The sequence below is a fragment of the Tympanuchus pallidicinctus genome, unplaced genomic scaffold (assembly GCF_026119805.1).
Source record: "Tympanuchus pallidicinctus isolate F22 unplaced genomic scaffold, pur_lepc_1.0 scaffold2, whole genome shotgun sequence".
Classification (NCBI taxonomy): Eukaryota; Metazoa; Chordata; class Aves; order Galliformes; family Phasianidae; genus Tympanuchus; species Tympanuchus pallidicinctus.
Window position 1 is genome coordinate 51,611,696 of NW_026294721.1, and position 16,008 is coordinate 51,627,703.

At 41.2% G+C, this 16,008-nt stretch overlaps 1 protein-coding gene across 2 annotated transcripts in view; it reads right to left on the reverse strand.

Moving 5' to 3' along the window:
* Positions 1-15,576, reverse strand: part of DKK2 (dickkopf WNT signaling pathway inhibitor 2) — a 41,200-nt gene extending 25,624 nt beyond the window's left edge. For both annotated transcript variants that reach the window (XM_052681787.1, XM_052681786.1), the window contains exon 1: positions 14,779-15,576. In XM_052681787.1, coding sequence (XP_052537747.1) covers positions 14,779-15,036 — 258 coding nt within the window. In that variant the 5' untranslated portion in view covers positions 15,037-15,576. The remainder of the gene's footprint in view (positions 1-14,778) is intronic.
* Positions 15,577-16,008: the final 432 nt, after the last annotated feature.

Here is a 16,008-nt window from a genome sequence, read left to right on the forward strand (position 1 = left end):
TTGCTGTTTGTTTTGTTTTTAATACTAACAATTCATTAAACTGGAGCTGGTAACAGGAGACTGCATCTGGGGGGAGTGGCAGAGGAAACAGTATTTTCAGGCTATGTGAATTCCCACTTTTCCCTGATGTGGAGGGCATCCCTGTCTTCAAACATCTCCACAAAACTACAATATGTATTTATGAAGTTTCTATAAACTATGAAGATACTCCCTACCTATAATAATAATTTAAGAGTAAAGCAAAAAAGCACTTCAGTAAGTAACAAAGGAAAGCCATTCCCAATCCAGAACCTTCACTCTCACTGGTAAATGGCACGAAAATGAGAATCCTTTCTGCAAATGTTTACTTCCCTCAGCTGACCAAATGGTAGCAAAATTGTTTGAAAAGTTTACCCCCACTTATGTGTGCTACATACTTTGTAAATCTGTCCTAAGCCTTTGTCTATTTCTTCTTTTTTTCCCATTTCCTTTTCATTAAGTCATGTTTTCCATTCACTGCAGTGATCTCACTGGAATATTTAACGTGTAGTCCAGAAGTCTCCCTGAATGAAAAACCCACTCTGAAGTCCATGGGATTATTCACACCGATTTCAATGGGCACTGTCCTGGACCTCAAGCTCAGCACAGCATTTCCCCAACTAATATCTATGTATGCATCACAACCAAGGTAAACAAGACAACATGAATGCCTACATCAAACCACATATGCTTGTGCTACTTGATTAACCTGGTAACAAGCTGCATTATTTATGACACTAATAAGATATGAATTGATGATAGTGATTTATGATGTTGATAATAAATTCCTGATAATTTGCCACTGTGTTTAGTACCTACCAGTGCAATTTCTCTTCCCTGCATTTGTCTCACTTCTGTTTGAACAGTTCCATATGGCTCCCACAGCATCATGGGGCAATGAGCTGTATCATGTGAAATAGCAGTTCAGGCTGTCTGATAATTGCACACTGTCTGCTCTTGGTTCTTTTAGGAAAAGAATGAGGGATTGCTCCCCACTCACCTTTTCCATACCATTCCTCTTCTCCCATGGGAATCTCTTTCCCAAACTGTGTGATGCATTCCATTTGATTTCTTCTGTGTCAAAGCAGTTCTGCTCTGAACACTCCCACATCTTTCCCTTCCAATCCCATCTTCCTTATATCCTTTTTACAGAAATGCACAGTTACTCACGATGAGCAATATGTTTAATTTAAAAGTAGTACAAAATGACCTTTTTTGTTCTCAGCTCCTGATATTCCGCCTGGATTTTTTTTTTCTTTTCCTGTCTCCCTTTGCTGCTGCTTTGTGATACCTACAGTAGAGTCTACTTAAGAAGTTATCACTATGTGTGCCTAACTATTGTTACGTTATCCATACATATTACTTTATACCTACAGAAAGGGAATTTTACCCGTGGTTTTATGTCCCAGATGCTCAGCATACTGAATTTTACTGCCACCTTTTGTGGTCCATTTCAGTTCTTATCGTTCTGGATACATTTCATTAAAAACTTATGTGCCTCACTAATTCTGCTTTCCAGATAAATTTCCAATATGTTGAACAGCATCAGACTCCAATGATTTGTATGAAACTCCACTTACATCCTCCCTGCATCACAAAAACTGGCCATTTAGACCTGCTTATTTTTTTTCTGTCCCCTTATTTCTTATTAGATATTCTAATCTACTGTGAAAGGGGTTATCCCTTGGCAATTCAGTTTCTTTAAAGCTTTTATACTTAAGCTGGAGCTCTGTTCACACATGTATTAGAAGAGCAGTGGCAAACTGCTTGCCAGAAACAGCATCATTTGAGTTTGATCTGTCATTAGCCTGGTAAGAGAGCTCTTTTGAAACATTAACCTTCATGTTATCTTTACAAATACGATTAAGGCTCAATATTAAGAGAGCATTTTAGGAGGCAGTCAGGAAGGAAGAGGAGAGCCTCAGCCTCACACATGTTAGCAGGACAGTAGAGTATTTGAGGTTTCTTCTTCCGGAAAATATTCAGGTGAAACATACTGTGAAAATCAACTTTAGAAGAAGCAAATGTTCACAAAATGTCTTCTCGCAGCTACAATTTACGTTAATTTCCTGCCAATGTGGTCATTCTGGATAGGAGGGGATCAAAAGTAAAAGTAATGCAAAACTTTACTAAGCTTTCCCAGCCTACAAGCACAAAGACTTCCAGTGAAACCAGCAGTCCCAGGAGCATCTGAGCTCCCTGTCCTGTGGTAACACAGACATGTGTTGTACGACCAACAGCACTGCAAGTTGCCCTCAGGGCTCGTCCTGTATGCTTATGCCACTTCAGCAGCATGGATTGTCCCCAGGGACATTCTGCCCACCACCATCTTCAGCTCTCCTACAAGCTCGACTTCCCTTCAGTTGAGGGGTAAAACCTCAAATTTAAGTGCTGCATCTCAAAAGACTTGTATGTCAGGGAAAAAAAAATAAAATTCAGAAGCAAAACAGTACACAGAAATTGAGACCAAGTACTGACCAGTAGAGAATACAATACAGTCAGAAATACAACCAGAAGGAGCACTGGAGGTTGAACCAGAGAAAGAGAGGAAATCAAATCCAGAAACGAAGTGTCAGTGTCAGTTGTGCAATCTGTTTTCACAGAATCATCTAAATCTGAGTTAGTGAATTCCACTTCAGCTTTTGCTCCTACCCACCACGACATACACGGTATCTGGGAAATGTGTGAGGCACATCTCTGCAGAACAGCATGAGTCCGGTGCCTCCAAAAGGCCGAAGTCAATACGTTCCTGTGTCAGATGCATGCACCAGGGTAGCCATCCCAGCTGCACAACACATGATGTGTCAACTGCTTTACATAGGGTGGGTCAGGAAGAGGCTCATTAAGGAGAAACTCTACAGCTCTGCTTGCAACATCTTTGCATCCTCAACCAGTTTTACACCAAAGCCAAAGTATGCTGTTTTCAGAAAAGGGTTATTCTACACTGTAGACATCTCTACAGAATGGTCAGATGAACAGTGTCTAGTACATTAGATGGACATATGCCACTCGTCTTTCATATCATTATTTCATCGTTAAGGAGAAAACATACACTTAACTTTTTATGTAGTAATATTTACAACAAAGCATTCCAGTGACCAAATTCTGATTATCGCACATAGGTGATGACAGACAGAGCTTCTCCACAAGTACACTTTGCAGTGAGGGAGTCTCAGCCTAACCATTTCCTCTGAGCTGAATTTCTCTCCTGTCTGGAAAGGCCATGACCCCACTCCCTAAAGGTATACACAAACTAATTCCCTCAAAACAGTCAGTGGAGTTCGGTACACAAATCCCCTTGAAATTCATCCTATCCGTAAACTAAGAGCTAAGCTCTGAGGTGGCTTTCCACAAAAGTGTGGTTCACCAATTGGCTAAGACAGGCAATGACAGCACATTTTACAAAGGCTGGAGCATTTGCGTGGCATTTCTGGGCAGTGTGAGCATGTTCCTGTGGCCACATTTTTTCAATGCATCCGCTGGGAAGCACTGCTGGATGGAACTGAATTACATCACTGCCTTGATTACTGAACAGTCTCCACTGTGGAACTTCCCCACCGTGGACCAGAAATCTATTCCTGAATAACTGAAGGTAACATCACATAGCTGTTACAAATGATAAACAGTTTGGTTTTGCTTTTCCCATCCTTGACCCTTCTGTTCACCTTTCAGCTGTAAAATAGGCCACAGCATTACATGTGAGAAACAGTGTAAATCCCAGCAAGGCCAGTGACATTTGCACTCCTGGAACTCCTACATCACTCTCATATCTGCTTATACAATGAATACACTGGCTTCTATTTATCCTAAACCTTTAAAACAAAGCTAAAACTGTATTATCCTACTCTTGATCTGGTTCTACCAGAAGATTTTGTAAGTAACTCTTTGTGATAAGCACCTGGAAGTAGACACCCCGTCCAGCGTAGAATGGTACATTGGCTAGTATGTCCTGCCTGTGATACAAGCCTGTTTATGAAAAATGAAAGATTTTTGGAGTGCTAATTCCTGCTCCACAGACAATCTGCAGTCTATCTGCTATTCCTTTTTGGCTTTATTTTTAACGGGGCCTTAAAACATATTTTTCCTTAAAATGACAACATTCTTTTCTGCCCTCTTTGTTCGTGGGGCTTTGTGTGCTCATAAACAGTTTAAGAGTTCCCTTCACACCTGTGATGCACATGTGTGCCTGTAATAAAGGCTCTCTTATCTATCCTGCACTGATAAACTTAACAGCACAGTGTTTAAGAAAAAGCGCTGTCCTTGTGACCGCAATAAACAGAAGTAAACCCAAACCTACAGCAGCGACATTAAGGTCTGAGCTAGGAGAGAACTTGACCCGTGAAGCTCATTAAAAAATCTGCTCTCTCAGGTACTAGGGGTGTCTCTAGTTTGCACTCTGGGATTTAAACTCTCTGTAACCTGAGTTCATTGAAGTGCACTGGTAATAGAAATCGCCACTTGTATTTCAAATGAACGTCTGCCTATCAAGTGTCTCCATGCATTAAAGTCTTGAAAAATTCTACAAATAGTTTTTCATGAAGCCATCCAAAGTCTGGATGGCTTTATTAAATCCAAGCACTGGGCCAGATATATGCTCCTCAGGTTAGCAAAATCAGGAGGGAAAATTAGGAAAAGTTAATCATGAAACTTTGACTTTCAAACTCATTCTTTCAAGCAGCCTATCCTTTCTTCAGCACTCCAGCCAGTCAGTCTTTGAATAACATCCAAAGGTAAAAAAAATTTTACACACAGACTAACCATAACAGTGTTGCCTTTCAGCTTATGATCTGTCTACCTCTGCTGTTTAGTCAATGCTTACACCAAGATGCATACAGATAAACAAATAGGTTAATAAAGCTGAAAATTCCTGCACGAGACTTTTATAAAATTTTGCACCACTTAGCTTATTTTACGTGTTTATACCATACAAAAAATTAGAACTTCCTATTTGTCACATATTCTAGTCTCTTCCCTAGAGCAACAAAGGGACAGAGTCTTATTTCTTCTCCTGGCTCCAGTGTGGGAACAGAGAGGCTGTGGGGAAGGCGAGCAGACCTGCAGCTCCAGACCAGGTAGCAAATCCTGCTCAAAGATGCAGCAGCTTGCATCATCCCAAGGCTTTTGCTGCATCCTTCCTTTGGCTCCCTGTACTCCGTGTTCCCTACTTGGAAAACTGTGCCAAAAATGCCAATTAACATAACCTGAACGATGCTAGAGCCACACTGCTGCTCAAAACCAGCTCGCTCAGAAAATGCCCCCTGGAAACTCATTTACATAGTGGGGAGTAGATCGGCAAGACTGCCAAACCGCGAGATCTCTTCTCAGCTGCCTGCCCTGCTCCTGCTGTCCAAGCTCCAAGTTGAGGTCTCAAAAGGAAGAAATCCCCAAGTTGGCCTGACCACAGGACTCAGTCTATTTTAACTTAAGCACAGGTCCAAAGTCTAAGAGAAATTTATCTTCACAGAGAAAAGCTTAATCTTCTGGTTAGACAACACCACACACTACAATTTGATACTTAATAAATACTCTCTTTAAGCTAGAATTAGAGCTATAATACTAGTATTCACTTTTTCACTTATCCTTTAAAAACAACCGAGACTAAAGTTCAATTGCAATGTTTTGCAGCTGCTGTGGCGAGGACCCCCTCGGAAAGTAATTTCCAGAGGATTCTTGTTGTTAAAAAACCATTTCCTCAGTGAGGAATGGGGTGTCTGGAAGATAGCAATGGGGACAAAACTAAGTACAGAAGTTTAAAAGCATTCCTGAAGAGCATTTAAAAAGCCCTGTATTTATTCAAACAATTGCAAAAACATTTTAAGCTGTTAAGCAGTATAGCCTCTCCACCAAAATACAGACTGGTTGGCCTGCCTTTGGATGGATGTTTTTCCTCATTGTTCCTAAAAAGTCACGTGGCAGCACCAGCACTTGCCTCCACCCAGGAGAAGGTATAGAAAACAGATGGCAACCTCCTGTTTCCCCCAGTCCTCCCACAGCTTCCAGCATTTCCATTCTCAAATACTGACCCCCAAGAGCTTCTGCCGCAATATCTGGTTGAACTACTTTATTATGAGTAATATACACTGCAAATTTATTTTTTTGGGGAGTAACAGGAACTGAGAAGGTCTAGAAGAACAACTTCAGCCTCACTGAGTAATCTGCAGTGTTTAGCTCACACATCGCACAATATGGTTGCTTTGGTAGGTCAGATGGCATCATTATTGCTACCTGAAAGGATGAAAAACTCGTATTTCAGAATTATAAGTCTGATAAAATTTGCAGACTATGCCAAAAGAGTGAAACATCTGATGTCTTCACATGTACTTGATTGTACAATAATGATGCCATAGCATTTATCTCTGGAAACGCTGCCAAATTTATCATCAGTAAACATACCAGCTGTGCCACCTTTGCTGGTCTGCTCAACAGTCACCCTGTTCCCTGGTAGAAGACAGCCAGCTTTTTTCTCCCTCCCTGTTTCTTTTGTTATTGTTATCCCCTCATGTTACTCACTGTACTCTCTCTCTCTCATGTGAATGTTGTATGTTAACCATCAAATCACAATCTGGAACTCCTTCTTTGGTAAGGAATGTAATTGTTCTCCCCACCCCTAATGAGGAGATGGTCATTTCACAGCTCCTCTTCCCCTCCCTCCCTCCTGAAGAGCAACAGGGAGACAATGCTTGAGAAGGAAGAAACGTTCCCACCCCACACTCCTCCTATCAAAGAGACATAGGTGACTCACAGCTCAGTCTCTGTATCCTGTGCAACCTAATGCCCCAAGGTAGAGAAGTGGATAAACTTTTATTTTTATCACAAAAAACAAGAGGGTGTCCTAAGCAAGTTTGCTACGAACCAGAAGGGTGGAAGGCTCTGCTCTTTTGCTTTTTCAACCCTAAAAAGAAGAAACAAACAAGAAAGGCAAGTCTGTGCTGGCCGTGCCAGCTTAGGTCAAGAGAACATTTAGCCACTTTTAACCCAGATGCTGCTGAAGACACACTGATGAGACAAAATGCATGCCAAGCCCAAAGTTCCCTAACACCACCTTTTGCTTGCAGCTCTGCATCATGTTGGACAGAGGTTTTCCTACTTCAAATCTATACTCTGTAAAAACTTGCAATGAACAGAGATCGTATACCCTACCTGTGGTAGGGGAGCTGGGACTTGATGATCCTTGAGGTCCTTTCCAACCCAAGCTATTCTACAATTCCACAGTATGAGCAACAGTACTGCTGTGTTATGCTTCACATGAACAGACCCACAGTAAGAAAATCACAGAAGGCACTGCGGCCCACCAGAAAATCTAACCATCACAGGATCAGATGGAGTATTTCTTAGAACTTGGAGCATTAGAAAGCCCTCAAAAGCTGCTTTTATTTGCAACTTCAGGAAACAACCTCACTAAGCTATGTGAGATGGGAGCCTAGCTCCAATTGAAAAGGACTTAGATATCTATGAACTGACTTGAATACTTGACACTGGCCACCTGGAGCACCGTGGTGTCCTCCGTGAAACAACAGAGCTCTACTGAGAGAGAAGAAAACCAACCAACAACAACAAACCCCACCAAATTAAAAGGAGGGGATGAAAGAATATGAAAGCAAAAAGACTAAGTACAAAACGGCAGCACATCTGTCACTACGTTTTTTTGATACAGATTAAATCTTTCTGACACTTCTGAAAATGAATTGAACTCAATTAACTCCAAACAGATTAGTTACACTAGTTTCATTTCTATTAGTGGCTTTACAAATGACTTGCTCTCCCTCCCCTTCCAGAGCCCTCTTATGCCAAAATACTAAACTTCAGCATCTCTACAGGCTGTCCTGAAGAGATTCACCATTTTGTGTAGGAACACACAATAAAGAGCATCCAAAAACAACTCTGTTCTGCGGAGGGAAAAAAAAAAAAAAAGGAAAAAAGGAATTGTTTTTTTTCTCATGAGATGCATTACTTTCAGAATAATTTCTATCTTTCTACTTAAGGTTGAGATTCTAGGAATAAACATTTGCCACAGCAACACAGACATGTTCTGTTAGCAGTTCCTTTTAACAGATCCCATTGTCGTCATTTTAGACTTGCAGAAAGAGATCGCACTGACAGCAAGTCTCTGCTTTCCTCCCTGAGAGCTGCCAAAATGCACAGAACTGAGCCCTGTCCTCTCACTCCCTGGCCTGGTGAGTACGCTTTAGAGGCATGCACAGCCTGGTTCACACTTACATGATGCACAGAGAATGAGGGAGAGAGCTTGCATAGTGAAGCAACACCTCATTCTCGAGCATGTGCAGAGCAGTCCACCTTCGCTTACTGCTCAAATCACTAAAGCAGTGCCATTTGCACTGCATATGTGCAAGATGCATGTCTCCAAGATTCATTACTGCGCATATGAAAATTCAATCATATCAAAGCTTAGCTTTAAGAAAGTCCCAAGGGGCTGAACCATGTGCTTATGTACTTTGAGGGGGGAAAAAAACAACCCTTATTTTTTTTTCTTTTTTTCTTTTTTGGTAGCATTGCCCCAGTTTTTTGTTTTTGTTTTTTTTTTAAAGTAAGAATAAAATAGATGCTGAATGAGTGAACTCCACGCTCCTTCTGTGTGTTCATGTCCATCCATTTCATAAATTGAGTTCTGTTTCTGTGCAAACACAAGTGTATATATCATAGATGGATTTAGAGTCAATCGCAAGAAAACTAGCTTTAATGAATAAAACTGATTATTTCATTTGAAAACTGCTGTGCTTTCATCATTTAGCACAACAACACGTATACTTTCATGCTCTTTCTCTCTCTACTTTTTGTGGTTCTTTCAAAAGCAGGTTATTCTGCAGTTTGCAAATCCCACACATTCACCTACCTTCATTACAACTTGAAAATTGCCTTTTTCATGATGCTTTTTATGAAAGTAAATTTGTAATTCAACCAAAAAGGGAATTGTACTGAAGGAAAGTGATGGTTTGGGTTTGCACATCTTACACTTGATCAAAAGAGAACAGATGAATGTATATGTTCTCTAAAATACTTTTCCAAGCAAAGTTCATTTAAAAAAAATATACAAAATGAACCTGCTCTTCCTGGCTTTTGTATAGGCCATTCACATCCATGGACGTGAATCTCATAGAAGTTGGTTTCAACTTAGAGATACCAAAAATGCAGTGTAACTCACAGTTGAAAGACAAGGATTTTCGAAGTGTCAACCCTCAGTTATCCAAAGCAGAATCGAAACGCACACAGAGCTGTACTAGTGGAGCTAAAGCATGGAGGCAGTCCCTGCTGTTCTTCCTCATTCCAAAACATCACACAAACCTTGACATTCTTGGACCTGTTACCAACACCTGGTGGCTGCCATGCAGACCCTGTTGGCACCATGCACTGACAGGCCAAGGCGGGGCATGCTGCTGACTGCAACTTCCAGCCCAGGTGGGAAGGAAAGGTCTCTGCTTTGAAGGTGCTCCGCAAATTAGAATTTCTACGTGTATAATAAAAGAGGTTTTTTGGATACAGTCTAACAAGAACTACAGAGCTGAAGAGAGCCATGCAAACAAACAGAAGCCGGAACTTCATGAGACTCCTTTGTGGAGTTAAATTTCATCAAAACAGCATTTCTAGAGTGATGCACATGTACAACTGTGGAAGGATAGGACTCAGCTGAGAAGCCATGAGATACAAAGTGCTTGCAAGACATAGCCAGTGTTGAGATAATTAAGGACAAAATTAAGCTTGTGCTATACTAGCATCTGCAAAGCATCAGTTAATCAAACAGTGTGCTAATCAGAGTCATTTTTCTGAGGGAAAAATGTAATCGAGCTTCCTCATCTTTGGTGTTGTCCTCAGACCTTGACAGATTTTCCAGACAGAAACTAAATTTCCTTAAGTATTTGCACACCAGGCACTGCATCAGAACCCGAGACATTTTCTCGGCGCTACTGCAACATTAGTAGAAAGTAGTTCTAGAAAAGCTGCTTTGTAGGCGCTTTTGTTCTGTATTAAGAAGTCAAATAATAACAACAAATTAAAGTGGGCACCAAAGCATAACCCAGGAAGGAGCTAATACTCCACATCCCATTTTTGCAATCAAGAGACAAGCCACTCAACTATTTAGCAAGTCTGCTGCCAGTAAGCCAGTGTCTCCCAGATTCCACAAAGAAGAGCAAAGAATACATTCTCTAGTGACCTCTTCAGATTTAGCAATCCTGTGCTTTTTTTGGTTTGGGTTTTTTTCCTGGTCTTTTTTCTTTTTTCTTTTTCATTTTTGGATTGTTGCTGGATGAAATTTCTAGGTATTGTAATCAATTTATTTTTAATTCAATGGAGAAATAATTCATACTGTCTTGGTTGCTAGCTATTCAAGATATTGTGGTTGCATTTTTGGTGTCTTTGGTACATTCTTCTGTAACATTCTCAGGGCACTGAAGTCAATTACTAAATTTCATGCTGTTTTACTTGCTACAAAGCACCATCCAAGCATTTTCTAGCAAGTCCTTGTGGGTAACTACATCCTGTTTAAGAAGTGCACGCATGTCTGCGTATTGATAGAGATGAGGTCAGTGTCAGTGTAGCCATTTTGATTAATGCCTTTATGCTTTGGTCTCTGTGGGTTTAAGTCTCTTAGCACAAGAGTAAAAAAAAAAAAAAAAAAAGATAAATCAAATTAAGCCAAGCACATCTGAAACACAAAGACTTCGCTGGTATCTGTCCGTCATGCCTCTGTAGTGTTATAACTCGTCCCAGCTTTTCTCTCCTTTTTCTCTGTTCCAAACCTCATTCTCTCTCACCCACTCTGCAGACATACCCATCTCCTTTCCTGGCTGTCCCACTTCTTCCCTCATTGCTGCTGCTCCCGCTGTGCATGTGAGGAAGTGGGAGGGCCCTTCCTGGTAGGAGGCACAAACCCAACAAGCTAGTGGTGGGGGAAATGGGAGATGCAACCTGTCAGGAAGAGAAATGCAAGAATGGCTTTCAGCCAGGGCTTGGGAAAGGTAGAAGGCCATGGAACCTACATGTTGAAGAAGGGAAATGGCTGGAAATGGAGCTCAGTAGCTCTCAGCCTACCACATCACTGTGATGGAGGAGGAAACCCCAGTGCTGATCTAGGGAGGAGGAGAGAGGGAACACCGTCTGGAGGGAAGAAATCTGAAACGTGGTGAACTGAAATTGCTACAGTGCCACCATAAAGAAATCTACGAACAGTTATGACTTGCAATCCTAATTATGATATATGGGCATTTCCCTTTTAGGTTGTGTCACTGTAGCAGAACGATGTCACAGAAGAGCTTTCCCTACTAATGCAGTGAAAGCTGTATCTAACATGCAGAAAAAGTAACACTGCCAATCTGGCCTCTTTTATTTATGGCTCTATTCGCTGCATTTTATTTATTGAGAGAAATGATGTATCCAATATATCCATGACAACTTTCTAGAAGTGGCTAACTACCAAAATGTTGGCTGCTCTCAAAAGTCATTCCTCTAAATCAAGTTGTGAAAGGAAACTGGTGGCAGACAGCATACAGAACTGAGTGCTCCGAAAAGTAACAATCTCACATGCACTGTACACTCTGATTTCTGAGCATACTTTTCTCTTGTGGACATGCTATAGCCACCTTGTGATTCTCCGTGAAAATGCGAAAACATTAACAGTCTGCAGAAAGGGGAAAACGGGAGTGAAAATGAAGAATAGCAATGACAGTGAAGTCTCACCAATTTAGCATGTCAGTACTCCTCATTCTCTACTGATCCAAGGCAGCAAAGGGAATAAGAACAGAAAATAAATAATATTCCTTAGAAAGACATAAAAAGACAAGTCATAGTAAAATCCACGCTTGACCTGACAGTCTCTCCAGCAAGCCAAATCAGCTTACTTTGTTCACAAAAAGTAATTTCTTTAATTTGAACTGGAACTTTGCCTGACAGCAAAGCACAGGATCTTCCTTTTCTGGGTAGATGCACTGTAACCACCAGCTGAAATACATCAACACTTCAGATAAGCCATGAACTATTGTATCTGTTGATTTATAGCTGATTAAAGACTCCCAAGTTGCTCCTAGTCCTGAGAATTAATGTATTGAAGAAACCCTCTGCAAGCGTGTTGGTCTACCAAATAGGTTGCTGGCTGGTGGAGCTCCCAGCAGTTTTGGTGGCAGTCCTCTGATTTCCACTGCAGGTATCAGCAGATAGGTTACTGCACACCTCAGAGCTGTCACAGCAGCTCTTGCAAAATCTATTCAAGATTCATAACCCTACTCCTTAGTAAAATTATTTCCTAGTTGTGCAAATTACTCAAATCACATTACCAAAATATGAAAGATACTTCCGTTTTCAACGTATTATAAATTCCATTAATGCAAAGGATTGTTTTAGAAAGAAAGGCATACACATCTCTATTCTTTTGGCAAATGGCACGCAAAATTTCAGTGCAAAGTCCCATAACCTACACAAATCAATAACCAATCTAATAAAAGAGTAATTTACAGCAATTATTACAATGTCATGTCCTGGTTGAAACCATGTGTCAAACCACCGTAAAGAATGCAGCGGCTTACCAACCCGGCAACTAGAAGCAACACCAACAATAAAGTCTTGTAGCAAGAGTAACTTTTTCTTTTTTCCTTCTGCAGCAATTCTGTGTTAATTGTTTTGCCTCAGGGTGGAGGATCAGAAATAATACCTCCAATTACTGCTAGTAAATCTGAGTCATTTTCATGATGTACAGCAGTGTGAGAGCACGCAGCTCCCAGGGACAGTCCCAGGTAGAGAGAAAGGAATCGTGATCAACAGCCCTGACAGGAGCTGAGGTTTCACTCCCTGAGGAGCCACAGCCACCAATCCTCAGCGAGTCGCTTGAGGAAGAGCACAGAGAGGCTTCCTCAGGTAAACTCACGGCAAGTGCTACATACAGGATATCTTAATGATGTGCCACCTCTTCCAGGATTACAGACACTTAAAATGCTTTCTCCTGCTTGACGTGCACCTTGAGAGTTGGGTTGCCAGTAGCTAGAAATCTATGGCAAACAATTCATGTTTACATGGGCAAAACCTTCCAAATGTAACTTGTGGTCAGTGCACCCTGTTTTCCAGAAGCTAGGTAAATTACACCCAGTCATCCTCATCATTGCGATAAATATACACGCAAGAAATTAGGACGGTGCACTCAGAGAAAGACGGCAAGACTTCTCCAAAAGGCAAAATTACCCATTGCGAGTGAGCTGCACAGCACAGCCCCACAAGGATCTGCACTGAAACACATGAGACAGGTAACGCTCACTTGGAAAATGCCCCTATGTACTGACTTTTGGTGAATACACACTAAAGAAAAAACAAGGCAAACGCAAAAGAAAGCATACCACGCTCCTGTATTTCCTCAAGGTGATTTAGCATGATATTTATTACAATCTGCACAAGGAAAAAGAGCAGTACTTCAGTAATATGAAACTTGAGCACAGCATCTGTTACTAAACTTTGCTCAGAGGTAAGGAAATGCAACCAAATTCTGGGTGAATTATAAAACAATTGAGTGGCTAGGGAAAAGAAAGCTCAGAATAGTTTAAAAACAGATTTACAATGTTTGAATACAAAAACTACCATCATTATTATTATGCCTGCACACAGAACCAAATGCTAATGTTTAATTATTAGGAAGCTGATATGAAATGTAACAAATTCAGTGGGTCATTTGAATTTTCAGCTTCTCTGCTGTTTTAAGGAAAATGTAGGCAAGACAGAGACCCTTCGGGCACTGAGTATTTTGCCTTTTTAGTCCTGAATGCTGGCAGCTTTCTTGCTGCCACACTGTTTGTTGCTTATGAAAAGCAGCTGTATTTTGAGGTACTAATAATACCCAATAGTATAAAAACTGTATTTTCTGGAGAAGTCTAACTCCTTCAACACCACAAATGAGTAACATTCACACCATCCAAACTGAGGCTTGATGGAAGAGAACTAGAGGATCAATAAGGATTGACAGTTTAAAATACTGCTTTTTAGTTTATCAGAAATAAAGAATGTTTTCTATCAGGCTCTCCTATTTTCAGGTAGGCTTAGGAGGAAAGAGATAGCATAATTCACAACCAAGTCCAATTTTGGTTTTGCTTTTTTCCATATAGTTGCTATAATCTTTTACTTTTCCTTACACTCAAACTTCATATTCAGGACCACAATTCACCGCCTGTCCCAATTCGTTGTAACTAAATAAAACTTCCACAACCAATGGAGTGTATACTGCACAAGAAACCTAGAATTTATTTTCTATCATAATAAGCAAATGAACATGCCCTAAGCCATACTACCGGAACAGAATGCCTGTTCATTCTCACCACAGGGAAAGATATCAGAGATTAATTTAGATTAACTTACTAGGTAAGATTTTTAGAAGCAAATTTGCTTCACCACTAGAAACATCTTTTCACCTTGTATTCAGATTTTCCTCATCTATTTAAAATTCTATTCATTTATTGTCTGAGATTTAACAAGAAGTTTCTTCCTTTACTTCCAGCTGTAGGCAGACAAAGAGATACTGAGGATGATTTTCATTGGATTACTGTTTCTTTCATCAGTTACTGATCCTACAGATAAAAATTAAAGGTTTAAGACCTTCCAGTGACTACTCTCACAGTTCCTAACACCTATTTTAATATTATTTCGTGCCAGACAACCCTGAAAAAGTTAATGCAACACAGTAAAGCTTTGGAAGCAACTTGAGAGGGAGACTAGCAGTTCTTTGCATATAGCACGCAGACGGACAGACACTTGAGCAATGAAGCAACGTCCTACCTCTCCTTGCCGGTGATAGTGCTTGGGAGGTTTTCTTATCTGCTCTAGCATTTTCCCCTTCTTACTGCTAGCAAGCTTCAGTCCCTGGTGGATGCCTGCGGATCTGTTGGTTGCCTGAGTTGGAGCCTCCCCCATCAGGGTGGACTTGATGGAGTTCACCTTGGAGCTGGAGCTGTCTAGCTGGGAGCTCTCCACGATCAGGACCGCGGCTAGTAAGAGGAGGCAGCAGGAGCACTTATTCCACATCAGCACGATCATCTCCCCTCCCCCCAGAAGGCTTATATTTTTTCCTTCGATTTTGATTTTTTTTTTCTTTTTTAAGGAAAAGAGGGGGGGGGAAATGTTTGGAAAAAATATCTCCCAGTGTTGTTAATAAGGCAACAGATTTCAGTGCCACACACTCAAGGAGCTGCTGTTCTGAGAAAGACGGGAGAAAAGTAATAAAAAAAAAAAAGAATTCCCTATGAAAAACAAAAACAAAAACGTGTCACGTCTACAGACACTGAGCAACTAAGCGGGTCTGTGAAGTGGTGGCTTTTTCCTCCAGGTTCTTGAGAAGTCCAAGCAGTTTTCTAGTAACTCAGAGCAACAGGCTGCAAGGCAGCGCAGCCGGGCAGCTGCCGCCGGCACAGTCCCCAGCACGTTTGTTCAGCTCCAGAGGAAGGGCGGCGAGCAAGTTACTTCCCCCACTCCTCCTCTCCTGCTGCATAAGCCAGCAGAGAGGAAACTCAAACCAGATCCAATCCAAGCAGCACCGGCAGAAGCTGGGCTTCGTTTTCTTTCACTCTCTCTCTCTCTCTCTCTCTCTCTCTCCCCCTTCTCTTTACTTTTTATTCCCCTCCTCCTTTTTTTCTGTCTTTTGCCCCAGCCCATGCAGTCAGCGGGAGCGAAAGCACCATGTCTCCTCCTCCTCCTCCTCTTTCTGCTCCTCCACCCCAAGCGTGGCACAGCCATGAGGCTGGGGGCAGAGGCTTTTGGGCACTCAGGCTGCCCAGCGATCCCCTTGCACCTATAGGGAAATCCAACAGCTGCTCACTGGCTCTTATTGCTGCTTCTCCCTTCCTGGGATCCACAAGGCAGCCTGCTTGTGCCAAGCACGTTAAAATTTCAGACTAAAAATTTCATTTTAATTTCATTTCAATAATTCATTTCAATTTTTCTTGTACTCAGCTTCATGTAAGGGGTAAGGAATGAAAAACTAAGTAAAATAAGTAACTCCTGATGACATTT